Source organism: Phoca vitulina, unplaced genomic scaffold (genome assembly GCF_004348235.1).
Source record: "Phoca vitulina isolate PV1807 unplaced genomic scaffold, GSC_HSeal_1.0 scaffold14, whole genome shotgun sequence".
NCBI classification, from domain to species: domain Eukaryota; kingdom Metazoa; phylum Chordata; class Mammalia; order Carnivora; family Phocidae; genus Phoca; species Phoca vitulina.
The window spans coordinates 23716759-23744579 of NW_022589717.1; the positions used below are offsets into that span (position 1 = coordinate 23716759).

General features: G+C 37.0%; 1 protein-coding gene across 1 annotated transcript; it reads left to right on the plus strand.

The window, feature by feature from the left end:
• TMEM184C (transmembrane protein 184C) lies at positions 1-27799 on the plus strand. The gene is made up of 10 exons (XM_032412958.1): positions 1-717; positions 8127-8257; positions 8356-8392; positions 9134-9339; positions 20548-20622; positions 21724-21817; positions 24557-24669; positions 26062-26161; positions 26655-26826; positions 27046-27799. Exons 1-10 carry the CDS (start codon positions 499-501, stop codon positions 27309-27311), a joined length of 1413 nt encoding a protein of 470 aa, XP_032268849.1. The 5' UTR covers positions 1-498; the 3' UTR covers positions 27312-27799.
• Positions 27800-27821: the final 22 nt, after the last annotated feature.

The window sequence follows — 27821 nt, forward strand, 5'->3', positions numbered from 1 at the left end:
AAGCGGAAGCCTTGGGGTGGCTTTGGGTTCCGCTGTGGGGGATGTCCCGTGGGAGTGAGTGAGGAAATCTTGGGCCGGCGGGTTTGAGTGCTTGCCTCTTATCTGCCAGCAGAATCGGGCCAAGAGACGCCTGCACGTGCGGGAGGGAGGAAGCTCCACCTCCCAAGAAAAGAGCAAGTGGGTAGGCAGCTGCGGGGCGGAACCGAACTGTGTGCAGGGTGTTTAGAAGTCGGTCCTGGTCGGCGCCGCTGTCCGCGAGGCCATGGTGCAGGCGGAGCTCTGGGCGATACCCAGGTGAGGGCAGCGCCTCCACCCGGGGATTCCACCGCGGAAAAACTGGGTAGATGCGGGGCAGGGAAGAAAGGATGCTGCCCGCACTGCTCCCTGGTAGCACCCTGAGCGGCCGCAGTTGCGGTAACAGCAGCAGAAAGCACAACGCGGGCCGAGGAGGCGACTCGAGCTACTGGTAAAGTCGCCCAACAGCTGTTTCTCCGTAGTATGCGAGTTGACAAAACAGCCAAAGAACAGGGCTCCCCATTACAGTCTCCTTCGAGCTCTTTTTCCTTGCTACTTGGAGCTGATTTATGCGGAAACATGCCTTGCACTTGTACCTGGAGGAACTGGAGACAGTGGATTCGACCTTTAGCGGTGGTCATCTACCTGGTGTCCATAGTGGTTGCGGTTCCTCTATGCGTGTGGGAATTACAGAAGCTGGAGGTAAGAGTGTCCTTCACCATCAGCCTCTACCCTTTAAAGTTGCCCATTTTTACCCCAGATGCCCCAGACTCTATATCCTGAAAATTGTCATGTAAATGAGCCCAGTCTTAGTTGATAAACCTGTCTGGTTTCTTGTTCACGGTTTTTCAAAGCATGCTGCAGGTGGAAGGAGGACCAGGTCGAGAAAATAGTTAGAATATATTAAGATTGCTGCTTAGAAGAGCACTCTTTTGCAAGTATTCATCAATTCCCAGAAAGTAAGGTAATTTTATTCCTGAAATCTGATCTGTTCAGATATTGGACTTAACTAGATCAAATAAACTACCTTGAAAACCATGTATTGAATTTTACTAGCATTTAACTAGCTTCCTGAATTAAAGGATTCTAGTTGGTTTAACTTTGTAGTTTGTTTTTACTTACACATTAGGTTTTAACCCACAAAGATTTTGCAAAAAGTTCCTTGTATATTTTTTGATGTCATATTCTTATTGTGACATCAGTAAAGTACTACAAGCGGGAAGACCCCAAGGTAAATACTCAACTTAGATGGGTACTTTATAAAAATTGTATAATGAATTTTAAATTCTAAGTTAATAAATACCAGAAAGTACTTTTATTTAACAACACCTGTTTTACAAGAGCATTGGCAAGACCTGGCTATTTTAGGCTTTTTATTATGGAAATGATTTTTCCATAATTAAACAAAATGCAGCTTAATATACATTTGTTTTCTGTATGTTCACTAAATTATATTTTGTTGACTTTCCCATATTGGCATATTCTATGTAGTTATTTTTAATGTTAATATAACATTCCACTACATTAAATATTCCCCATTTGTTAGATGTTTAGGTTATTCTCATAATTTACCTACCAGAATTCAAGTATAGACATCTTAATACAAAGTAGGTATCTTTTACTTGGGAGTATTTTTTTGGAGTGTGGTATAGTAACTCCTTTTAAGGCTAATATGTATAATATCAACCTAGTTTAAGATTTCTCTTAGTTGTTAGTTAACTGTAGTTTTTAAGTGCCAGCTTTTAAGGAAAATTTTAATCTGCAATCTCTACTGCAAACACCCTGAACCAAATTCTCTTCATGTCTTGTCTGGACTATTCTCAATTCAACAGCCAAAGTATCTAATTAAAACATAAGTCACATTATGTGCCTCTTCTCTAAATTTTCCAATCACTCATAGTCCCAGATTGAAAGCCAATATCTCTAACTATGCCCATTATGGCCCAACATAATCTGACACCACCCCTGCCTCATTCCCCTCTGACTTTCCCCAATTCTGGGCTTCCACCACAACGACTTTGCTCACACATGTGGGGTAGGCTACCTCCTTAGGGCCTTTGCATTAAATGTTCCCCCTTCGTGGCATGCTCTTACTCCAGATGGTATTATTCCTTTACATCCTGTTTTAAAAATTTCAAGCTTTCCTTCATCACAGTGATAAATCAGGCTTGTGTTCTATATGGTGAGAGCTAAAAACCTGGCACCCACCTGCATGGAACTTAGTGGTGGAGACCAATACAACAACAACAAAAAAAAACCAAATCAATAAAATAAAACTGTACAAAATGGCTATGCTACCAGCTATGGAAAATTAAGTGGAAGTAAAGGACTTTAGAAAGCTCTTTATGGTAGTTAAGAGGTCATTGGTACCCGAGTTACAATGACTTACAGCCCAAATCAGGATAGCAGAAATAGAGATGGAAAACTGAATTTTAAGTATCGTTGGCAGTGAAGAAACAAGACTTGACAGTAGGTTGGGTTGGGGAGGAGAGGCAACGAGAGAAAAAGAAATCAAGAATGACTGTGAGGTTTTTATCTTGAACAACAGGGTAAATGGTGATGCCAGTTAGTGGGATGGAAAATTGATAGGGACAGGTTTGAGAGAAATTGAGTTCTGCTTTAGACATTTAGTTTGAGGTATGTGAGAGACAATCAGATGGGCATGTCAGATACACAGTTGGGTATGCAAGTCTAGAGCTCAGAAAGGTTTGAGCTGCAGATATTAATATGAGAGTTGTCAGAACAGAGATGGTGTTTAAAGCCATAAGGATGGGATGCCTGGGTGGCTCAGTTGGTTAAGTGCCTGCCTTGGGCTCAGGTCATGATCCTGGAGTCCCAGGGTGGAGCCCGATGTCTGGCTCCCTGCTCAGTGGGGAGCCTGCTTCTTCCTCTCTCTCTCTGTCAAATAAATAAATAAAATCTTTGAAAAAAAATAATAAAGCCATAAGGATGGATGAGATTATAAAGGCTGAGGACCTGGCACCAACATTTAGAAATCTGGTAGAGGAATAGGAACTTAACAAAAAAGCATCAGCCGGTGAGGAAACGGAATGCCAAAAGAGTGGTGTCATGGAAGCCAGAACAGGAGGGTGTTTCAGGAAGTAAATAGTGAACGATGTCCAGTGCTACTGAGACGTCTGTTGGTTTTCTTAAGATAGGAGGGTCACTGGTGATCCTAGTAATGGTTTCAGTGGAGTTGTAAGAGCTGAAACTAGAGGGAGTTGTTGGAAGAATGAATGTGAGGCAAAGAAGTGATATCAGGATATGAAGACAAGTATTTTGTTCATTTTTGGTTTTGTTTTGAGTATTTTGACTCTGAAATGGACCAGAAAAATGAATGGCATTGTAGATAGGAGTGTGGATGAGGGAAGCTTTTTTTTTTTTTCCTTATTTTGTTTTGTTTTTAAGGTTACATACAATAACTAGAGCACGTCCCCAAGATTTAGGTATAATCTTATTTAATCTTCTTAAAAACCCTGAAGCATAGGAATTGTCCTCGTTCTGTAGATGTGAAAACTGAAACAGAGATAGTGGCTAACCTAACATTGTGCTAAGTGCCTTATATACAATATATCATTCTGTTCATCATTATTCACTAAATGAGTTTATGTATCTAAAATGCTTAACATGGGGCCTGCCATGTAGTAGGTGTACAGGAAGCCCTAATTATCACTGTTGTTTTTAAAATTTCAGTATTGCTTTGGAGCAGCAATTCTTTTTCTTGTGGAATAACATCTTAGTTGGGATTAGGTTCTCAGTTGAACACCTAAAGCAGAGTCACATACATCTGCTTGAGCATTAAATGTTTAGGGACAGTTTTGCATGAAAAACATTTGTCTTTTAAACACTAGAATCCCTGTGTTTGACACTGTGAGAAGTCAGTGGGAACTGAAATTGTAGAAAACAAGAAGTTCATAGAGCCCATCCCATGCCCATGGTGGGGCATATACTTATTTACTGGAATGGCAAGATGACCATCTGCACTACTTAAACTATTTCTGTCTCTCACTTGGCTGAGCTTGTATAATGAAAGTCCAGTAAGTTAAATGCACACATAATGTCACACTACTCTGCAGTCATTTTACCCTGCCCTATGTGTACTTATGCCCCAAGTAGCTACTCTTTATGTTAAGTGCTCCTCTCTTCCCGGGAGGATTGGACCCAGAGAGCACTCTTACTGCACTTTCCTCTGCTCTGAAAGCATTTGGCTCAGGTTCACTTAACTCACTCCTGGATGTTTGTCCTTAATGGTTTTTTCTTTTCTCTCTACTTTCTTCAAGTTACCGTTGGGGGGGGGGGGGGAGTCTATTCTACTTATCTCCTCCTTGTTTTGTGAACCAAAACAACCCCGCTTCTGGCTGATAAGTCTAAATAATGATACCCTCATATCAGTGTGTCTCAAGTGTGAATAATTTATTTAGAAGTAAATGTAAATTAAAGGTAATAATTATATTAATAATTTCTACAGATACCTAACATTTACTTATTGTGCATCTTAAATATGTGCACACACAAAACAGATTAGATTTCTTATGCATATAGCTTTTTTAGGTAACTCAAAAGTCAAACAACTATAAAATCATGATTCAAATTAATGGCATTAATGTGAACAGATGATGTGTTTCTGAAACTACCACCTGCAATGTAAAAATGGTACTAACTCTGTGATGCAAGTTTTTTTTTTTTTAATTTGGCATCACTCTACTGAAATGACTCAGTTCTCTAGTCACTTGTTTTATGATCATTTGAAAAGAACTTTCTTTTTTATAGCACACTGAGGATGCTTGGCCTTCATTAGTCACAAGCACATCATTTTTCTCTTAAGTCTACCACCAAGTTACCACTAAGGCAATTATAAAAACAAATATGGGCCCATTAAAATTACTTGACAGTACTGTTCTTAATTATCACCTTATAACAGAGAAGATCTAGAATATGCTGCTATTATTAAAATGAATACAGGTCTTCCTTGACTTATAATGGGGTTATGTCCTGATAAGCCCATCATAAGTGGAAAATATTGTTCGTAAAAATGCATTTAATGCACTCAACCAGCCAAACATCATAGCTTAGCCTAGCCACATTAAATATGCTCAGAACATTTACAGTAGCTTACAGTTGGGCAAAATCATCTAACAGCCTATTTTATAATAAAGTATTGAGTATCTCTTGTAATTTATTGGATACTGTACTGTACTGAAAGTGAAAAACAGAATGGCTGTGTGGGTACAGAAGGTCCTCAACTATGATGGTTTGACTTAGGATTTTTTGACTTTATAATGGTGTGAAAGCAGTATACATTCAGTAGAGACCGTACTTCAAATCCTGAATATTGATCTTTTCCTGGGTTAGTGCTGTGTAGTATAATGTTCTTCTCATGATGCTGGGCCTGTGCAGCAAGCTGTAGCTTTCAGGCAGCCACGCAATCATGAGGGTAAACAACCAATACATTTAAAGCCATTCTGTGCCCATATAGCCATTCTGTTTTTCACTTTCAGTATAGTATTCATTGAATTATATGAGATATGAGATCTTGAACACTTTATTATAAAGCAGGCTGTGTGTTAGATGATTTTGCCCAACTGTAGGCTAATACAAGTGTTCTGAGCATGTTTAAGGTAGGCAAGATAATATTTGGCAGGCTAAGTGCATTAAATGCAGTTTCAACTTAGGGTATTTCAACCACGATGGGTTTATGGGTTTATTGGGATGTAACGCCATCGCACGTGGAGGAAGTTGTAAGTGTGTAGATTGTTTACCCTCGCGATCCCATGGCTGACTGGGAGCTACAGCTCCCTGCCCCTGCCCAGCATCAGGAGAAGAATATCATACCACATAGCAGAAAACTCAGGAAAAGATCAAAATTTGAAGTATAGTTTCTACTGTATGCATATCACTTTTGTACCATTGTAAAGTCAAGAAATTGAAAGTTGAACCAGGTAAGTCTGGGACCACCTGTACTCAATTTTAAATGAAATTGAGCCAAACAAAAATCCCTGGAAAATGATTGCTCAGATATTCCTTTTAGAATCTTCACCTTCACATACTCGCTTTTCACTTACTATTTTGATTAATCTCCAGCATTCAGCAAGACTTTTTGTGTAGTTGACCCTTGAACAGCATGGGTTTGAACTACTGCAGGTCCACTTATACACAGATATTTGTCAATAAATACAGTGTTGTACTGTAAATGTATTTTCTCTTATTATTTTTAATAGCATTTTCTTTTCTCTAGCTTGCTTTATGGTAAAAAAAAACAGTATATAATATATGTAACATAGAAAATGTGTGTTAAAGGACTGTTTATGATATTGGTAAGGCTTCTGGTCAAACAGTAGGCTCTTAGTAGTTTTTGGGGAGTCAAAAATTACATACAGATTTTCAACTGTGCAGGAATTGGGGGTGCTAACTCCCAAATTGTTGAAGGGCTAACTGTATTTGCTTTTCAAGTTTTCCATACTGTTTAGTATAGAAGTTCATTGTTAGAAAAATACATTTGTTCTCTATACTTTTGTTTTTTATACTCCTGTTGAAAAAAAGTATCTTGTTCAAAACAGTAAAATTAGAAGTTGTGGACTTCAGCTCTTTTAATTAACTGTTCAAACCCCAAAAGTACCAAAATTAAATGCCACTTTTTTCCTTTAAAAAGTTAGCATTGGGGCGCCTGGGTGGCTCAGTCATTAAGCGTCTGCCTTCGGCTCAGGTCATGATCCCGGGGTCCTGGGATCGAGTCCCACATCAGGCTTCCTGCTCGGCGGGAAGCCTGCTTCTCCCTCTCCCACTCCCCCTGCTTGTGTTCCCTCTCTCGCTGTCTCTCTCTGTCAAATAACTAAATAAAATGTTTAAAAAAAAAAAGTTAGCATTAACTTGTACTCCTGCCTTGAAGAGTGAATTCACAAATTAATATAAAATTCATTCCTTAGGGCCCCACAGATAGAACAGAGTTTCTTTTTTTTTTGCCAGGAAGTGAGTGAATCATTTCAACTCTACCTTAAGATGAGATAGTTCAGGGGTGCATGGGTGGCTCAGTCAGCTGTCTGCCCTCACTCAGCTCAGGTCATGATTCCAGGGTCCTTGGGATCCAGCCCTGCATCTGGCTCCCTGCTCAGCATGTCTGCTCCTCTCTCTTCCCACTGCTCCTCCCCCCTGCCTCGTGCTCTCTGTCTCTCTGTCTCAAATAAATAAATAAAATCTTAAAAAAAAAAGATGAGATTGTTCAAAGTATATTTTTAGAAATTGAGCTTTTAAAGGATAAAATATTGATCAGATACTGACTTAAAAAAAGAAATTAGAGCTTTTTAAAATGTAATATCCTGAGTTGATACTGTTGTATATAAGAGGGGTAGCCCATATTAACACAGTTTGTCTGGACAGTAGTTGTAGCAGTACTTATCATCAAGTGGGAGGGTTAAAAGTGTTAGGCAATACTCAATACACGTTTAACATGTTGGGTAACAATAAAATTCACAGAAAATGTAGGTAGGATTTTAACTCTCCAAACATAAAAACAAAGGTGTAGACCATAAAAGATTTTTGGGGGCGCTTGGGTGGCTCAGTTAAGTGTCTGATTCTTAGTTTCAGCTCAGATCATAATCGCAGGGTCATGAGATCAAGCCCTGTGTTGGGCTCTGCCCTGAGCATGGAGCCTGCCTGTGATTCACTCTCTCTCCCTGCCCTTCTGCCCCTCCCCACCGCGTGCGTGTGCGCTCTCTCTCTCTCTCAAAAAAAAAAATAAAATAAAATTTTTTAAAGATTTTTAGACTTGACTTGTGGAAAATTTAAAAACTTCTGTACATCCCCAAACACAATAATCAAATATAAAAGACAACAAGCTGAGGAGAAATGATAGAATGTTAATATTCTTAAGGTACACAGTGCTGTTACAAAAGGCCTCACAAGGAAAAATGCTCAACCCCATGAGGAAAAATCCTCCCCCTCCCTCTGCAAAACCACAAATAGGCTGTTTTTCGAAAAAGAAAAATAATAGCCACTAGTCATTTGGAAAATGTTGGGCCTCCTTAATAATCAAACATAAATGTAAAAAATAAAAATATTTTATTTAGCTTTTTAGTTTTAATATCAGGATTTATTTTAATACGTTTTTTTTTAAGGTTGGAATACACACCAAGGCTTGGTTTATTGCTGGAATCTTTTTGCTATTGACTATACCTGTATCACTTTGGGTGATATTGCAACATTTAGTACATTATACACAACCGGAACTACAGAAACCAATAATAAGGTAAATATTAATATATTTTAATTCTTCTAGTGTTATGTTCACTTATTTCATAAATATGATGTAAAATGTTTTTAACTTATGCTTTGCTTTCCAACTAGGATTCTTTGGATGGTACCCATATACAGTTTAGATAGTGTAAGTATGTTTCATTTTATCTCATTAGCTAAGAACTTGCTTGATGATACAGCTATATTTACAGAATGCTTAAGGTAATGAAAGTTTATTATTTGGCAATAAGAAGTCAGATTAATAAGAAAAGTGAAAAGATTCACTTGTTTTTAATGTTAATAAGAAAGATGAAGTATGACAATAGAAAAGATGGGTGTTTTAAATTTTAAAAAATCTATAGGTATTTTCTTTGCTTAATCTTTTAAAATTTCCAAGTACTAGTTCTTAGTCCTTTAAAGATTTTAATATTTAAAATTACATTATCATCCTTTTTATTTATTAAATCTTTTATTTGGGGGTAAAAAAAAAACCCTTCCTTGATGGAGTCTAACAGGCATTTGTCACAGATGACTGCCTTAATTTGATGACATATAAAGGAAATGTCTTTAATTGCATTTTCTATGACCATCTCAAGGAAAATTTCAGATTATATTTAAGAACCCAATAACAAAATAATTTAGCTTCTTTCTTCATATTCACTATTTACCCCCCAACACGAATGTTTTTACCAATATCCAGTATGTTTATTGCTTTTAAAAGTTCATTTCACAGATTGTCTGGGAGCTCTCATAAATTTTAGAAAGTTTGATGTAAATATGTGATAAGACATCTCAAGTTTAAAAATTAGCATTGTGATTACCATGAATTGGAATGGCAATTCGTTTTATCTTAGCTGCAACTGTTTTTAACATCTGTGCTTTTTCATAGTGGATAGCTTTGAAATATCCCAGCATTGCAATATATGTGGATACCTGCAGAGAATGTTATGAAGCTTATGTCATTTACAACTTTATGGGATTCCTTACCAATTATCTAACTAACCGGTATCCAAATCTGGTATTAATCCTTGAAGCCAAAGATCAGCAGAAACATTTCCCTCCTTTATGTTGCTGTCCACCATGGACTATGGGAGAGTAAGTATGTTTTGTTTTAATCTTTTTATGTTTTTAAGCATCAGTCAGGTCTCTGCAAAGCAGCGTGTTAAGTACTATGAGCAGGACAGAAAGTTTAAGAAGAGTTCCTACCCTCAAGTAGTTCATAGTCAAGTTTAAAGAGTAAGAAAACACATTTTTATAATCCATACATACAGAGTACTCTCTTGTACTTTATTTATCCTAAATAGAAAACTTAAAACATTGCAGGGAAAAAACATCATAAAGCATTTAATCAACATCCTTTTACTATTGGGACCCAGGATCTACAGAGATTTACTCAGGATTACATAGCTGGTTAATGACAAAATCAGGTGTAAGACCCAGGGAAAGATAGTCTAGGTGGGGAAACAGCATATGATATGAAATAGGAGCAACAAATAGTGTTTATTCTAGTACTAAATAATGGGCTGTTAGCCTTATATATCCATAGAGGACAGTAAAGGAAAATAAAGCCTGAAAATGTCAGTTGAAGCTAAGATTGCATTTTTTATATGAATGAGCCATTGGATATTTTTCAGCAAGGAAACGTTTGAAGATAGCATTTTAGAAGGATTAATTGTGCAATACTATACAGAATGCATTAGAGGCAGGAAGATTCCAGAAATGGGGAAATTAGGAGGTTATTATTACTAGTCCATTTGTGAGATAAGCTGCAAAGGAGGGATGAAATTGGAAGAGAAAGGAAAGAGACTGCAACTGAAGAACTGGTAGGACTTGATCACTGATAATGGGGAATAAGGTGAAAGTTGCAAGTCAAGATGACTGGAATGGTTTGGAGTTATACTAATCAGTGTAGATACAAAACCTGGGGATACCTGTATTACCTACCATGCAATACAGAACCATTTGTACACCATTGGGACTAAATATGTCTCTAGTTTACATACTTGGCAATGACAGGGAACTACCTAGCTATTTTAAATCATAAGCTCTTAATGTGTTCATTAACACACTTGATATGTATTTAGCACTTAGTGTGTGCCAGTATACGGATATATCCTAGTGCATATAACAGATGTAGAACTCATGGAACCTACATTTTGGTTCACACGTTTGGAATTAAATGAAGACACAAATATAGAGTTATTTATATCAGGAAATGCTATGAAGGAAAAGGAACAGGAGACTATGAAAGAGGAATAGTAAGGGAAAACTATTGTAAGTTGGGGATGGGGGAGAGATACTGTGCTCAGCAACAAATACAATATGGATAGGGAGATTTGTAGCTAATGAGCAGATTGAAGCGATCACTGGATAGAAAAATACTAAGAGAAGACATCAAGGGAATGGGGATTCTCTCTAAAATGGCATAATAGAATTCTTGCTAAGGGCAGACCAAGCACTTACATATCAAGACTGGGGGATGAGCAGCTTATCAAATATCAAGGGTAATCAGGTGTCAAGGGTAGGCAGATGACTTAGCAGTATTCTTACTCAGTCTGACTTAGGCCAAGGACAAGGCCTAAGAATGATGCCTGGTTGAAAAGACAACTCAGAGGAGACCTATCTAAAGTTTGGTCAGGAGAGAGAGTCATTGTCAGATGAGAAGCCATTATAGGATGTTGAATAGAGGACTAGTGCCCAAATTTCATTTTCAGAGATTATTGTGTTCTTTGTAGACTGAATTGCAAGTGGAGAAGGATGGAAGAGATTGCAGTGGTCCAGTAAATATAATGATGATGGCTTGACTTTGATTAGGACTCTCCTCCTAGTAATACAGAACCTAAAATGAGGATCTAGCTATATCTTCACAGTGACTCATCACAATTAGCTAGTGGTCCACTAAAACCCCAGACCTTTTTCAAATGATGCTACTGGTCAAAATCCCCCTATTCTATGCTTGTGCAATTGATTTGTTCCTAACTACACAATTAACATTTATTCTTGTTAATTCTCTTTGTGTTGGTTTCATTTTTTCCTAAGACTCTTGAATTCTGCCTGAATAATGTCAGCAATGCATCCATAGTTATAACTCAGGTATTCGTTCCTTTGAAAAAAACATTGTTTACCAAAGTTAATGCAGTTTTAGCAATAATAAAACATCTCTTGTGTATAAATACATTGTAGGTTACCAATCTCCCTCTAGTAGGTAACTGGCGTTACAAATCTGATAATTAATCAGGCTGTTGCTCTTTAGGATAATTCAGTATAGTGCTTTGGTTATAAGATGTAAATACCATGGCAAGTGTGCAGTTGTTAACTGATTAAAAAACTAAGTCTGCTTTTTATCCTCTTGTTGTAACTTAAGCAGTGAGCATAATGAGTTTTCTTTCAATGAACCTTAAATTTTGTGTATGTTCATGAGAGGAGGGGAAACAGTTTACCTGTTGATTTAGTATACTGGTGAAACAAATGTTTTCATGAAATGGTACTAACCCTTATTATATATTCCTTTCCTTTTGTTTTTAAAATTCAGGTCATGGCCTACCAAGTTAAATTTGACAGTTTGGAAAAAAATGCTCTAGGGTATATACCTTGTAGTGGCATGCTAGGTCTTTAGGTTTTGTTCAGCTTTGTTACTGGTAAATTGTTTTCTGAAGTGGCAGTACCATATTCCTCTCCCACCGACAGTATAAAACACTTCTAATTGAACCACATTCTCACCTACATTTGGAATCTTTATATTTGCCTGTCAAGAGAATATAAAGTGGTGTGTTGCTGTGGTCTTAATTTGGATTTCCCTGATTAGTAAGGAGGTTGAGCAACTTTTTATGTTTATTAACCATTTTTGTTTCCTTTCCAAGGAATGCTTGTTTCTGTTTCTCTTTTTTTTAATTTTTTAATTTTTTTAAAGATTTTATTTATTTATTTATTTGACAGAGAGAGACACAGCGAGAGAGGGAACACAAGCAGGGGGAGCGGGAGAGGGAGAAGCAGGCTTCCCGCGCAGCAGGGAGCCTGATGCGGGGCTCGATCCCAGGACCCTGGGATCATGACCCGAGCCAAAGGCAGATGCTTAGTGACTGAGCCACCCAGGTGCCCCGTTTCTCATTTTTTAATGGGTTGTCTGTCTCATGGCTTTAGAGGGGATCTTTATATATTTAGATACTAATTCTTTGTTTAGTGTGTATTGAAAATATCTTTTCCAGTTTTTGGCATGCTTTGCCACCTTTATTAAATCTTTTGGTAAATGGAAGTTTTGAATTTAATATAGTTGAATTTATTTTATAGTCAATACTTTTTGTGTCTTGTTCAAAAAATTATTCCAATTATAGGATTACAAAAACTGTCCTGTGCTTTTCTTCTAAAGATTTCAAAATTTTCTCATTAAGATTTATAAACATTTGATGTTTTGTGTGTATGTTGTGTGAGGTAGGAATGCAGTTTCATTTTATTCCATTAGCTAATTGTCCTAGCACCATTCGCTCCCTTCTACCTCACTGATCTTGCCGTCTCTGTCATATGTCAAATTTCAACACGTATGGATGGGTCTGTTTGTGGCTTTTTGTTTTGGGTTTTTTTTTCTGTTTTGTTGGTTAACTTTTCTGTTCCTGGACCAATTCCAAACATCAACTAATAAGTGTTAAAGTGAGGGGCAAGTGCCCTGACCCTATTATCTTGGCTATTTTTGGGTCTTTGCTCTTACATAAAAACTTTAGAAACAGTTTGTCAGGTTGCTTGAAAAGTCTGTTGGGATTTTTTTTATTGTAATTGAATTCAATCTTTATTGATATCTTTATGATTTTTTGAGTCTTAAACTATGAATATGGCCTAGCCTTCTACTTATTTAGCTGTTCATTTACCTTTCAGTAGAGTACATTTTTCTCAAAGAAGTGTATCTTTGTTGATTTTATAAATGTATTTTATTGCTATTATAAATGGCATCTATTTTAAAAATTATTTTAATTGCTTCCAGTGTGTAGAAAGGCAATTGGTTTTGGCATATTGGTCTTATATCCAAAAATCCTGTAACATTTTCTTAGTCTGTAGATCTTTGTAAGTTCTCTGTGCAGGTAGTCCTCTTCAAGTGAAGGATCTCTTTGCTTTCCAGTCTGTACTATACATTTCTCTTTCTTCTCACTGTGCTGGTGAGTATCTCTAGATATTCTTGCATTATTCCTGATTTTAAAGGGAATTCTTATAAAATGTAATTGAGTTTTATGTTTCTAAAGGTGTTTTGTAGGCATCCTTTATCAAGTTAAATGAGCTCTCTTTTACTCCTAGCTTGTTTGAATTTTTAATCATGAGTGATTAAATTTGATCAAATGCTTTTTCTGTATTTATTGAGATGGTTGGTTTTTGCCTTTAACCTATTAATCTAGTGAATTAGATTAACAGCTTTTCTTTTCTTTTTTTTTTTTTTTTTAAAGATTTTTTATTTATTTGACAGAGACACAGCGAGAGAGGGAACACAAGCAGGGGGAGTGGGAGAGGGAGAAACAGGCTTCCCGTGGAGCAGGGAGCCCGATGCGGGGCTCGATCCCAGGACCCTGGGACCATGACCTGAGCCGAAGGCAGACGCTTAACGACTGAGCCACCCAGGCGCCCCAGATTAACAGCTTTTCTAATGTTAAAACACCCTGCATTTCTAGGGTAAATTCAGTGATTAAGATGTATCGTCTGCTTTTCTACACACAAGATTTGGTTTGCTAATATTTTGTTTAGAATTTTTACATCTATGTTCATGAGTAAGATTATAATTTTCCTTTTTTACATTGTTCCTGTCTGATTTTCATATCCACATTATATTGCCTAAATAGGCATTATCGCCTTTTATTTGTGTATCACAGGAAGAGATTGTAACTATAGCATGAAAGATTAGACCTGGACTTGTGGGAGGACAGGTATAGAACTGTTTCGGCTTCCTGTTGTTTCTGAAATCAAATAAAATTTTTAGGAATTAGGCAGAATAAACAAAGTTTTAAAATATATAGGCAGGGGCACCTGGGTGGCTCAGTCAAGTAAGCGTCCTACTTGATTTCGGCTCAGGTCATGATCTCGGGGTCCTGAGATGGAGCCCCAAGTTGGGCTCCAAGCTCAGCAGGGAGTCTGCTTGGGATTCTCTCTCCCTCCCTGCTCCCCCTCCCACCCCACTCATGCACGCACACACACTCTCTCAAATAAATAAATCTTTATGGACATACATTTATATCTTCTCAATCTCTTCTGGATCTGTTGTTGTGATTCCTTTTCCATTTCTTTTTTTTTTTTTTAAAGATTTTATTTATTTATTTGACAGAGACACAGCGAGAGAGGGAACACAAGCAGGGAGGGTGGGAGAGGGAGAAGCAGGCCTCCCGCTGAGCAGGGAGCCCAACGCGGGGCTCGATCCCAGGACCCTGGGACCATGGCCTGAGCTGAAGGCAGACGCTTAGCGACTGAGCCACCCAGGCGCCCCTCCTTTTCCATTTCTAATGCTATTAGTATCTTTAATTTTTTTCTTTGAACAATCTGGTCAGAAGTTTGCCTATTTTTACTAGTCTTTTCAAGAACTGATTTTTGGGGGCATCTGGGTGGCTCAGTCAGTTAAGTGTCTGCCTTCTGCTCAGATCATGATCTTAGGGTCTTGGGATTGAGACCCGCATCAGACTCCCTGCTCAGCGGGGAGTCTGCTTTTCCCCCTGCCCTTCCCTCCACTTGTGCTCTCTCTCTTGCTCTGCTTGCTCTCTCTCTCAAATATTAAAAAATAATAATAAAAAACATTTTAAAAAGAACTGATTTTTGGCTTTGTTGATTCTCTGTGTAATATATTGGTTTTCTCTATCATTAATTTCTGCCCTATTTTTACTTTCTTTTTCCCATTTCTTTTGGTTTACTATCTTTTCCTAACATGTTAGTCTTAGCTCACTAATTTACATAGCCTTTCTTCTTCCTTTCTTTTAAAGATTTCTTACATTTTTTAAGTAATTTTTTTTTTTTTAAGATTTTATTTGACAGAGACACAGCGAGAGAGAGGGGACACAAGAGGGGGAGTGGGGGATGGAGAAGCAGACTTCCTGCCGAGCAGGGAGCCTGATGCGGGGCTCGATCCCAGGACCCTGAGATCATGACCTGAGTGGAAGGCAGACACTTAACAACTGAGCCACTCAGGCACCCCGAATTTTTTAAGTAATCTTTACACTTAATGTGGGGCTCGAACTTAACCCCGAGATCAAGTCACATGGTCTTCTGACGGAGCTGGCCAGCCACCCCCTTTCTTCTTTAATACTGCATTGAAAACTACATTTTCCCTCCACGTTCTACATTCACTTAATTCCAACTTTTTTTTATTGAAAAATGTAATTGACATACATTAAGTTAATAAATTATACTAATTATACTAATTTCAGTTGTTCAAAAAATTGTTCAATTTTTTTTTAAAGGGCAGAGACATTTATGATTATTCATGGGGAAAAGATGGAGCACGTACATTCAGGAAACATGTACCATATATTCCCATGTTTACTTTGGGGTGGAGACTTGACATCAGAATGAAGCAAAATTGAGTCCCTGATGTCAGGAGGTTATCTTAGGACAAGGAGAAGGGGCTGTGGGCATGCTCTGAGAGCTGGTACAACCTGGATGGGGTCTTAGGCTCCTTCTCTCAGGAAAGGAATCAGGACCTTGCTTGTTCATAGGCTGCAGCCGTATCAGTTGACCTTGAGTCCAGACTTCTGCAGGGACAGCTAGTATTGGTAGCAGGGCCTGGTAAGGCTGAGGGGAAGCAAGGTATCAGGCCAACATTTCCAAGGGGCTTTATTGGCTCCATAAAGTCGATCTGACTTTCTTAAAGCTGTCTCATCATATCTGAGTCTACGCATGTGTCTCTTAAAGATGACATTCCATACTCACTATTTATATGTATTGCAAAATGATCACCACAGTAAACCTAGTTAATATCCCACCACCACATAAATCCCAGATTTTATATTTTATATTTTCATTATCGTCCATGTAATGTTTTTAAATTTCTATTGGGATTTTTTCTTTACTGGAGTTATTCTGGAATATTTTAAATTTCCAAACAGGATTTGGGGTGGGGGGTAGATTTTCATTTTATTTCTTTTCATTGCAGTCAGAGAATATACTCGCCCTGAGACAGTCTTTGGAATTGGTTAAGATTTGTTTCATGTCCTTTACTACATGATCAGTTTCTATAAAGGTTCCCTGTATGTTTGAAGAGATTGTATATTCTATATTAATGAATGACTGTATTATATTTATGTCCATGGGATCAGTCTTATGTGTTACTCAATTTTTCTGTATTTCTGTTGATTTTGGCTACTTAATACTGCCAGTTACTGAAAAAGATACTTAAATTCTGCCACTGATTGTCACTTTCTGTACTTTTGTCAGTTTTTGTTTTATATATTTTGATGCTGTTTCTATTCCAAATAATCTTTTTTGTCTTGGATGCCTGAGTGGCTCAGTCAGTTAAGCATCCAGCTGTTGATTTTGGCTCGGGTCATGATCTCAGGGGGTCATGAGATCAAGCCCTGCATTGGGCTCCATGCTGAGTATGGAGTCAGTCTCTCTCCCTCTTCCTTCTTCCTCCTCCCCTCCCTCTCCCCTCACACACATGCTTTCTAATAAAAAAAAAAAAAACCAAAAACTTCTTTGTCTTAAAGGTATTTTCCTGTTCTTTCTTTTGTTTAGTATTTGCCTGGCGTATCTTTCTCTACCTTTGACTTTCATCCTTTCCATTTCCTTATGTTTTAGATATATTACTTTTTTTAAGTTTAGTATTTTTTGAATTCTAATCTGACAATTCATCACTTAAATTAGGCCATTTACATTTTTGTGATTATTGATATATTCATTTAAAATCTTGACATCTGTTTTCTTTTTGTCTCACTTTCTTCTATCCTTTTATCATTGATTCCATTTTAAAGTAAGCCTTTATTTTAGAATAATTTTAAATTTACAGAGAAGTTGCAAAGACAAGACAGAGATTTCTAATACACCCTTCAGCCAGCTTCTCCTAATGTTTAACATCTTACGTAATCGTGGTACATTTGTCAAAACTAAGAAATAACACTGGTGGGCACGGTGCCCGAGTGGCTCAGTCAGTTAAGCGTCGGACTCTTGATTTCAGCTTAGGTCATGATCTCAGGGTCGTGAGATCAAGCCCAGTGTGGGGTTCTGTGCTCAGTCTGCTTGAGATTCTCTTTCTCTCCCTCTGCTCGTCCCCCCACTCACACGTTCTCTTTTTCTCTCTAAAATAAATAAATCTTGGGGCACCTGGGTGGCTCGGTCGTTAAGCGTCTGCCTTTGGCTCAGGTCATGATCCCAGGGTCCTGGGATTGAGCCCCGCATCAGGCTCCCTGCTCAGTGGGAAGCCTGCTTCTCCCTCTCCCACTCCCCCTGCTTGTATTCCTGCTGTCGCTCTCTCTCTGTGTCAAATAAATAAAATCTTAAAAAAAAATAAAAATAAATAAATAATCTTAAAAAAAAAACGAACGAACATTGGTATAATACTTTTAACTGCAGACTCTTCAGATTTCCCAAGTTTTATCACTAATGTCCTTTTTCTAGGATCCAGTTCAGGAATCTACATTTTAATAAAGATTTTAATAAATAATTTTAAAGTTTTCCAAACAGAGGAATACAAACAAATGTAAACAGAAAAATCTGTTTTAAAACACCCATATTTAACAAATATTAATATATTATAGGTTTGTGACTATAAAATATATATATATATATATTTTTTAAAGATTTATTTATTCACTTAGAGTACATGAGAGGGGGGAGGGTTAGAGGGAGAAGCAGGCTCCTGGCTGAGTAGGGAGCCTGATGCGGGACTCGATCCCGGGACTCCAGGATCATGACCTGAGCTGAAGGCAGTCGCTTAACCAACTGAGCCACCCAGGCGCCCGTAAAATATTTTTTAAGAAACCTTGAAAACCAAAAGCTTTTTCACAGCTCATATAGTGGCAAAACAGGGTATAATCTTTGACTATTTGTAATTTTAACATGACTCTTTTACCTATTATGAAAATACGTATTTTACTGCAATTGTATCAACCTGTTTGACTGCGGGTGCTACTCCAGATTCCATTGGTAGGTAGTTACTTTATTTTGTTATTGTTGCTGTTTTCATTTTCTTACTCCATTTTTTTTATTTCATTTTTTTTCTTATGGGTTTAAAAGTTATACTTTCTAATGTTATCATGACTAGTTAAGAGGCTAAAATTTACTGTGACTACTTAAAATCTAACTTTAATCTTAAAAATTAGACATTTTTTTGGATAGTTTTTTTTTAGTCTTTTGTAGATTTAACTACAAATATTAACAATTTACATGGGGCGCCTGGGTGGCTCAGTCATTAAACGTCTGCCTTTGGCTCAGGTCATGATCCCAGGGTCCTAGGATTGAGCCCCACATCAGGCTCCCTGCTCGGTGGGAAGCCTGCTTCTCCCTCTCCCACTCCCCCTGCTTGTGTTCCCTTTCTCACTGTCTCTCTGTCAAATAAATAAATAAACAAAGTTTACTTGCTCCTTGCATCTCAGCGCTCTGTGGGATCATTTCCTTCTTTCTAAAGTCTGGCCCTTAAAATTAAGTTCCCTTTAGTGTCATTTTATCACTGGCAAATTTTCTCAGATACACTTATCCAAAAGTATCTTTATTTTGCCCTCATTCTTAAAAGACTGTTTTGCTGGGTGTAATTCTGTGTTGACAGGAATTTTCTTCAAGCATTTTGAAGATTTTATTCTAATTCTGGCTTTGATTATTACTGTTAGGCTTCTCCTGTCAATTTGTTATTCCATTATAGATGATCTGTCTCCACCTGCATTTAAGACCCCATCTTTGATGTTTTGCAGATCACTATGAAGTATTTAGGTTATTTTGTTTCTGTTTTAGTCCTGCTTAATTTACAGGGTGCCTCAACCTGTAGATTCATATCTTTAATCATTTCTGCAAAGTTCCTAGCCATAACCTCTTCTGATTTTGCCTTTCCTCTACTGTCTTCTGTAACTCTCACATTTTCCTCTTTGTCTCAGCCTTTGCTACATTCTGGGCAGTTTCTTCAAATACATCTTCAGTTCATTAATTCTCTACAGCTTTCAAAGGTAGCTAATTGACTTTACTTCATTTATAAAGAGTATGGGGCAGGAAGTACAGCATGTATAGCCAAGGCATTCTCTCAAGAGGTCTCCCAACAAGCCCAAGTGCACCCTTTAGGCCCCCACAGAGGGCACACTTAGCTGTAAGAGGGAGTGAAGCACCTCAGCAGGGAGAAGAACCTCTCAGCACACAGAACCCCAGCAGTTTCTTTATTCAGTCTTATTAACATAACACCTCAAGGCTTGTATGCCAGATTCTCAATCTTCTCAGTTTAGATGTAAATTTTTTTTTAAGATTTATTCATTTGAGAAAGATAGTGCACAAGAGGGGAGAGGCATAGAGGGAGAGGGAGAGGGAGGGAGACTCCTCAAGCAGACTCCCAGCTGACTGCAAAGGCTAATAACATGGGGCTCGATCCCAGGACTCTTGAGATCATGACCTGAGGCGAAATCAAGAAGTCAGCCGCTTAACTGACTGAGCCAGCCAGGTGCCCCTAGATGTAACTCTTAAAGGGGATTCATAATACATAACATTGATAATCAGTTCTCCTGATAGTAGTGCTAAATAAAGCATTTGCCCTCAGAGCAACTTGGTCTTTTAAGGCTTGTACAAGGCTGTCAGGTAGAGAGCCTTTTTTGTTTTGGGACTTCCTGTTTTGTTTTTGTTACTCTTCGTGAATTTTCCCCTATGTTGAGTGAGCCCACCAATAGGATAAAAATTGTTTATGCAGGATCTTTGTTTGTCCTTTCATAATATCTAATCAGTGATACTCTCTGGAATAATATTTAAATTCCAAACTTGAAACTGAACCTTAAATGTAAATAATACCTTCTGAATACACTTTCACATATACATGGACACAGTTCATATGTTACTCAGTCTTTCTTCCAGAAACATACAGGGACAAACTTTTGTTCTTTCTGTGCCGCAGTAATCAGGAATTTGAGACTGAACACAGAAAGGGAAACCTTTCAGAAGATGTAGTCGTCAAATAATTTAAAAAACAGCATTTAAACAGTGTTTGCTACCATCCACATTCTTCCCCAGTTGTTCATTTAGAATGACTAAATTAAAAGGATTAAATATAAATATGGCATCATTTGTCAAAGTGATTTTAATTTGGGGGGCTTTGGAGAAAATCTGGTACTATTTAAATGAGTAGTTGAAATGCTAAGGTTTTTTTTTTCCCCCATTTGGCAGAGTATTGCTATTTAGGTGCAAACTGGGTGTTTTGCAGTATACAGTGGTCAGACCATTCACCACCATTGTCGCTTTGTAAGTACAAAGAATTTATATTATCATTTTTTAAAATCCTCATGCTCTGACTTAAGTGAGAACAGCTGATACAAAGAGCATTAATTTACTTGTCTATGATATATATCTAGTCTGTTTCAAAAAACATGGTATACAGAAACCCTACAATATTAAAATAAATAAGGTGACCATTTATAAGCAAAGAATCACCACAGAATTCTTCTTTAAAATAACATTCTCTACAGCTTTCTGGAAAACATTTTTAAAATGTTTTTTTTCAAATATTAATGTTCGCACAGCTTTACAAAAAAATACCTGTTACATGAAGTTAAAGTATGCTACCTTAGGTCCACTATATGGTTTTATTTTCTATATGGATTATTTTCTATATGGTTAACTTAGATTATGAGTACTATATTCCAAGGATGAATCATGTTTTTCTTTTGTAAGAATTCTGTCGAGGCTTAGGAGGTGAGATAAAATGGTATTATCATTAAGCTATCTGGTAAAATAAAAATATAAGAATATCAGATAAAGTGAGTAGATTGCATGTTTTGTCTGCTATTCATAATTAAATTGTGCATGTTCAGAGGAGAAAGGAGAAGGTGAAAGAAGCATTCATTTCTTTTTTCTACCTTTGAGCTAGCAATCCTTTAGTAACATTTACCTTAGAATTAAATCTAATTTATTTATGAAAGCATGCTTTATTTGTCTGCAGTTTAGAAACTGGGGAATCATGTAAGTTAATTCTTAGATCTGGGTGTTCATAAAATTTACCTTCCAAAATAGTTTGGGGAAAAAAATATAGTTGTATATATTGACTAGCATTACATGCTTTTCAAAATTTCAAAATTCAAAAAAACGTAATTTTTTTTAATCTAGTAATTACCCCTTCTAATTCAATGTGTGTGTCTTATTTTAGATTTAAGATGGGGGAATAATCATATGGTAGCATTACTAGAAAAATTTTTTAATTTTAAACCACCTCAGTGACCAAAAATCAAGTGATTATCTGTAGGGTCTTTTATATAAACTGACTTCTAAATTTAAATATTACTGTCAATGCTATGTGTTAAAATATATTTTGATTTAATCATAAATCTCATTTTTACCATTTTTAAGAATCTGTGAGCTGCTTGGTATATATGATGAAGGGAACTTTAGCTTTTCAAATGCTTGGACTTACTTGGTTATAATAAACAACATGTCACAATTGGTAAGTAAATATTAATTTTAATTGTATTGAATTAGCATCTATGACTAAATTTTCTTAGAAGTTTCTTTGGGAATAAAGTTTGTTATTTTTTAATTTTGAAATTCAATTTATAGGAAAGAACTTGAAGAAACTTTAACATGTCTTTATACATATATAAAGACATAGTATCTTTGTAAATTACCTGGTGACTTTTACCTTGACCTGTTGTTCATGTTTGTTCATTTGGTCCTAGTAGTCATTACATAGTTGTGTGGATGTCATAAATAAAAGCACAATGCTATCCTTAAAAAAAACATAACCTAGGCATACTCAATAAGAGAAAATGTCTTGTCTAAAAAAAAAAATGTCTAATTGGTATATGATAGTACCAGGTTTGGGTTTTTTTTAAACGTTTTTTTCTTTTTTAAGATTTTATTTATTTATTTGAGAGAGAGAGAAAACGCACGAGCGCACACAAGCAGGGGGAGCAGCAGCAGGAGAGGGAGAAGCAGGCTCCCCGCTGAGCAAGGAGCCCGATGTGGGACTCAATCCCAGGACCCTGAGATCATGACCTGAGCTGAAGGTCAGACGCTTAACTGACTGAGCCACCCAGGCGCCCCAGTACCAGGTTTGAATAAAAATGGGAGAATAAAATTCTCTCGTATCTTTGGAATAAAGGAAAATTGCAAATGCCAAGTTTAAAGAAAAATGATGTTCTAGAAACTGAAATGCTCTAAAAAATAACTGTCTGGGGCGCCTGGGTGGCTCAGTTAAGCATCTGCCTGCAGCTCAGGTCATGATCCTGGGGTCCTGGGATCAAGCCCCGCGTTGGGTTCTCTGCTCAGTAGGGGGCTTGCTTTTTCCTCTCCCTCTGACCTTCCTCCCCCCCCATAAATAAATAATAAATGTCTGATACTTTCAGCTTAAGAAAATGTACTTTATTTAAAATCTTTAATGTTTTCAACAAAATAATAGGTGCAGTGGCATGCATGTGTGATATTAGATGTTTGTTATAATAATATGCCTTTGCATTCAAAGCTTTCGCATATAGGTTCATATTCTTTGGAACCAGTAATTCCATTTCTGGGAATGTATCCTCAAGAAATGGCTTATTTTTAGTTTGAATATGTTTGTGTTTGCAGCCTATCTTTTTTTTTTTTAAAGATTTTATTTATTTGAGAGAGAAGGAGAGAGGGAGCATGAGAGGGGTAAGGGTCAGAAGGAGAACCAGGCTCCCCGCTGAGCAGGGAGCCCAATGTGGGACCCGATCCCGGGACACCAGGATCAGGACCTGAGCCGAAGGCAGTTGCTTAACCAACTGAGCCACCCAGGCGTCCCTACAGCCTATCATTTGTAATAGCCAAAGTCTGGAAACCATGCAAAGCCCAGTGATAGGGACTGTTTAAATGTACTATGGTTCTTCCACTGACCAAAATATTAAGTAATCATTAAAATAATCCTTATGGGGATGCCTGGGTGATGCAGTCGGTTAAGCATCCGATTCTTGGTTTCAGCCCAGGTTGTGATCTCAGGGTGGTGGGATTGAGCCCTCAGCGGGGAGTCTGCTTGAGATTCTATCTCCCTCTCCCCCTCCCCTGTGTGCTCTCGCGTGCTCTCAAATAAATAAAATCTTTTTTAAAAATACACCTGGGTGGCTCAGTCAGTTAAGCGGCTGCCTTCGGCTCAGGTCATGATCCCAGGGTCCTGGAATCGAGTCCCACATCAGGCTCCTTGCTCGGTGGGGAGCCTGCTTCTCCCTCTGCCTGCCTCTCCCCCTGCTTATGTTCTCTCTCTCTGACAAATAATTAAAATCTTTAAAAAAAAAAAAAAGAATATTCCTAGGGCACCTTGGTGGCTCAGTCGTTAAGCATCTGCCTTTGGCTCAGGTTGTGATCCCAGGGTCCTGGGATCGAGTCCCGCAACGGGACCTCCCTGCTCAGCAGGAAGCCTGCTTCTCCCTCCCCCACTCCCTCTGCTTGTGTTCCCTCTCTCGCTGTGTCTCTTTCTGGCAATAAATAAATAAAAAATCTTTAAAAAAAAAAAAAAAGCCCCTTATGTGTGGAAGGGAAGGGTTGGATAATGGGACTATGGACAACTTTGTATTTTTCTTTATTGCTTTCATATTCTAAAATATTTTACATGAACATTTTATATACTGTAATGGGAAAAACTAAACTTTCAGGGAAATGTTTATTTTTATGTACAATACACTAGGTTGTTACAACTGATTTCTAAAAATAGTTAATAAAGTCTTAAAAACTATTTTGAAAAAGTAAATTGAGCTGGATTAACATACTGCCCTCAAGAAAAATTGTTTACCTGATTGCTTACTTTCATATTTAATGGTCATAATTTTATTCACATAGTACTTATTTACTGTGTTGTCTAATAAGCAGATATATTTAAAAAAAAAAAAGCAGATATATTTTTACTTGGGCTGAATGAGGGCCTTTTCCTCCACTCATGACAGTCATTTGTTCATTGTTTTTTTTATGGGCCCCCATAAGTGAATGCTGAAAACCATTTTCAGGGAAGACATTATGCATCTCTTCTGAGAAATTTCACATCCTATATTTTCATCCACAGTAAACTCTAAAAGCTCATTATTAATCTAAAAAATAACAGAACAGAAAGCCTAGAAAAATTTGCCTAAAACATTACTCTGTACCAGGTCTCTGTTTTCTATAACTGTATTATTTCTGTTACCGTCTTTAGTTCTTCTTATTGAGTAAGTTTAACTGTTGTTAATTTTGTTTCTAGTTTGCCATGTATTGTCTGCTCCTATTTTATAAAGTACTGAAGGAAGAACTGAGTCCAATCCAACCTGTTGGCAAATTTCTTTGTGTAAAACTGGTGGTTTTTGTTTCTTTTTGGTAAGTGTTGCTTTCTCTTAAATGTAATGTTTGCATTTTCTACAGGGCAATAATACTGTTGATTAGGGAGGATTTTCAAAATAATCCTAATATAGAAAATGAATTAAAATGTCTCTACTTACCTTTTAAAAAAGTTCATCTGTTTAGCCCTTCTTGGTTTTTCATAAAGAAATAATCAGATGGTCACCATAACATTTATAAGAAGAAAATAATTTGAGACAACCTAACTGTCTCAACACTAGAGGAATCATTAAAAAATACATGATGGTCCTTTCATATAAGAGAATAGTCTGCAGTTTGGAAGATAAACATAAGAATATTTAATAATGTAACGTAATGCTCATTTGCTTAGTAAAATATATTTTTTAAAGCAGAAGGCAAAACTGTACATGGTCCCAATTTAGTAAAAGGGTGGGTGATAGGGGACCTAGAAACAAATACACCAAATTTAACAGTATACAAATACAAAAAGGGGGAAAAGAATAAATCCTTGAAATCCTACCACTCAGAAAGAATGAGTAACATTGTGGTGCAGATAATGTCACATATAAAATGCCACAGAAAGAGTTTCATACCATAAAAACTTGCAGAACTCAACGATATTAAGTATGTTGTGGATATAGTTCTTTGTCAGTAAAGTGAGGATATATTTTCTTATCGTTTGGGATTGTTTTTTGGTTTTACTAAGTATTCTGTTCTGTGGATCTAACCTTTTAATTACTCTCCTATTGACATTTAGATTGTTCCTCATCCTTTCACCATTACAAGCAATATTGAAGTAAAATTCTTATATTACAGAACTATATAAACCTGTCTCATTATTAGCTGTTTAAATTTAACCTAGGGTCGTAGCCACGGATGTGCTTGCAATGTTCAATGTGACTCCCATTTTGGGAGTCCAGTGCCTTCTGAGTTGGTCTCTAGTTCCAGCACTTCCAACAAGACTGGTTTCAAAATGTTTTTAAAAATAATCTGAATAATTAATACATGTGTAAATAACACTTCAGTGTCCTTTATTTTAAATGCCTATTGTTCAAGGTTGTGGGCATTGTCTGTGTATAGGAAGAACTTAAAATCTAGTTACTAATTACTTGTATACACTTTCAAAACAAAGACATATAAACCAAGTTTTGAAGTTCCATGTGTATAAGAATGCATAATCAAAATTCACACGATGAAACTGTACTAGAAGAATAAATTTGTAAAGCAAATAAATGTATTTAGTATAGATATACGGTGTCTTCAGGAGTATGCTGTGAAGGTAGGGTGGTGGTGGTGGTGGTGGTCCACAAGTTGTGCTGGGGTTTAACTTTTTAAAATGGCATATTTTTAAAACAACTGCTCATTTTATGCTTGATATAGATATGGCGTTTACCTTTTCCTAACATATAGGCAAGCAGTAGTTATTGCTTTGTTGGTAAAAGTTGGCGTTATTTCTGAAAAGCACACATGGGAATGGCAAACTGTAGAAGCTGTGGCCACAGGACTCCAGGTTAGTGCTCTCTGTAAATAAAACTTTACTGTTTACTCATTTTCCATATTATCTCCTAAACCTGACAACATGCAGGCCGTGAGGCTACTATTATCCTCACTTCACAGAGGAGAAAATGGAGGAACCCTAGAGAGACTAGCCATCATCACTAATTTGTGGTAGAGCCAGGAACAGAACCTAGATTTTTGTTTTTCCTAGTCAGTTTCTCTTTGTGCATTTCTCTTCCTAGTCTTTGGGCAGTGGATTGAGACTGCATTGTACTTTGCAAAAACATACTTGACTGAAGTAGTGTAAAGTTTTGTCCTTTTTTTAAGAGGTCAAAAATGAGTTATTTTGGGAAAATGAAAAAATGAATATAATCTTATGGGGGAAAAAAAACAGCTGTTGATACTGAAATACTTTTTGAAAAGAGAGAAAGATAGTGCTTTTCCTTTATCTACAAAACTAGATTTAAGCTGAAAGATGGCTGCTATTTTTGTTTTTGTTATTATAGGACTTTATCATCTGTATTGAGATGTTCCTTGCTGCTATTGCTCATCACTACACTTTCTCATATAAACCATATGTCCAAGAAGCAGAAGAGGGCTCATGCTTTGATTCCTTTCTTGCTATGTGGGATGTTTCAGATATTAGGGATGATATTTCTGAACAAGTAAGGCATGTTGGTAAGTACCAGCCATTTCATTCATCCAAATAGATAATTGTAGTTCTCCTGCTGGGGCAATTTAGAAGCTGTTTAAGACATGAAAAGACACTGTTTAAAGCAGTACCCGTAAAGCTCTTCAAAGTGAGAGATGGGAGGGGGGACTTATTCCTAGCATGGTAAGTTTATAGTGGTAAAAATAACTTTTGACTAACTTGGAAACCTTTCTATTACTTTAAAGGAAGGACAGTCATGGGACATCCTAGGAAAAAGTTTTTTCCTGAGGATCAAGATCAAAATGAACATACAAGCTTGTTATCCTCATCCTCACAAGATGCAATTTCTGTTGCCTCTTCTGTACCACCTTCACCCATGGGTCATTACCAAGGGTTTGGACACACTGTGACTCCCCAGACTACACCTACTACAGCTAATATATCTGATGAAATATGTAATGATACTACAGAAGAGAAAAAAGAACTTATAGATAAATCCGTGGCCTCCTGAACAATGTGCAAAAGCATTGCTCCTGCTACCATGATTTCATTACCTGGTATCCCATTGCTCAGGATTTTGTGCTTGGGACAAGCCATAAATGATGGAAAATTTCAACATAAAGAAGGTGAAAGCCAGGTACAACTACTGGATTTATATAACTGACTTGAGTTTTGTATATCACAAATAATCAGTCTAAATATCCTAGACTTAGACTTGATTTCTTAACATTAGAGTATCACATACTCAAATGGTAGAAGATGACTCTACTAAATGTTCCTAATGTTACATTGCTTTATCAAGAGGATGGACATTAAAAAAAAAAAAAAATCAATGCTTCCTACCACTGCTGCATGAATATAATGCTCTGGATTTAGCAGAAAGTGTAATTTGGAAATATGAATTAGTGGAACTTAATCATGTGCCATATATGCCTACCTAACAATTATTTCTCTATTTCTCAACTGGATGTCTTTCAATAAATAAGAATTTATCATTTATTTTCTGCAATTTTTTGTCTCT

Bases quoted from the DNA above. Each gene is read 5' to 3' on its own strand.
- TMEM184C (XM_032412958.1), top strand. From the start codon at position 499: ATGCGAGTTGACAAAACAGCCAAAGAACAGGGCTCCCCATTACAGTCT. The intron at 718-8,126 runs GTAAGAGTGTCC...TTTTTTTTTAAG, and splicing joins GGGAATTACAGAAGCTGGAG to GTTGGAATACACACCAAGGC. The intron at 8,258-8,355 runs GTAAATATTAAT...CTTTCCAACTAG, and splicing joins CTACAGAAACCAATAATAAG to GATTCTTTGGATGGTACCCA.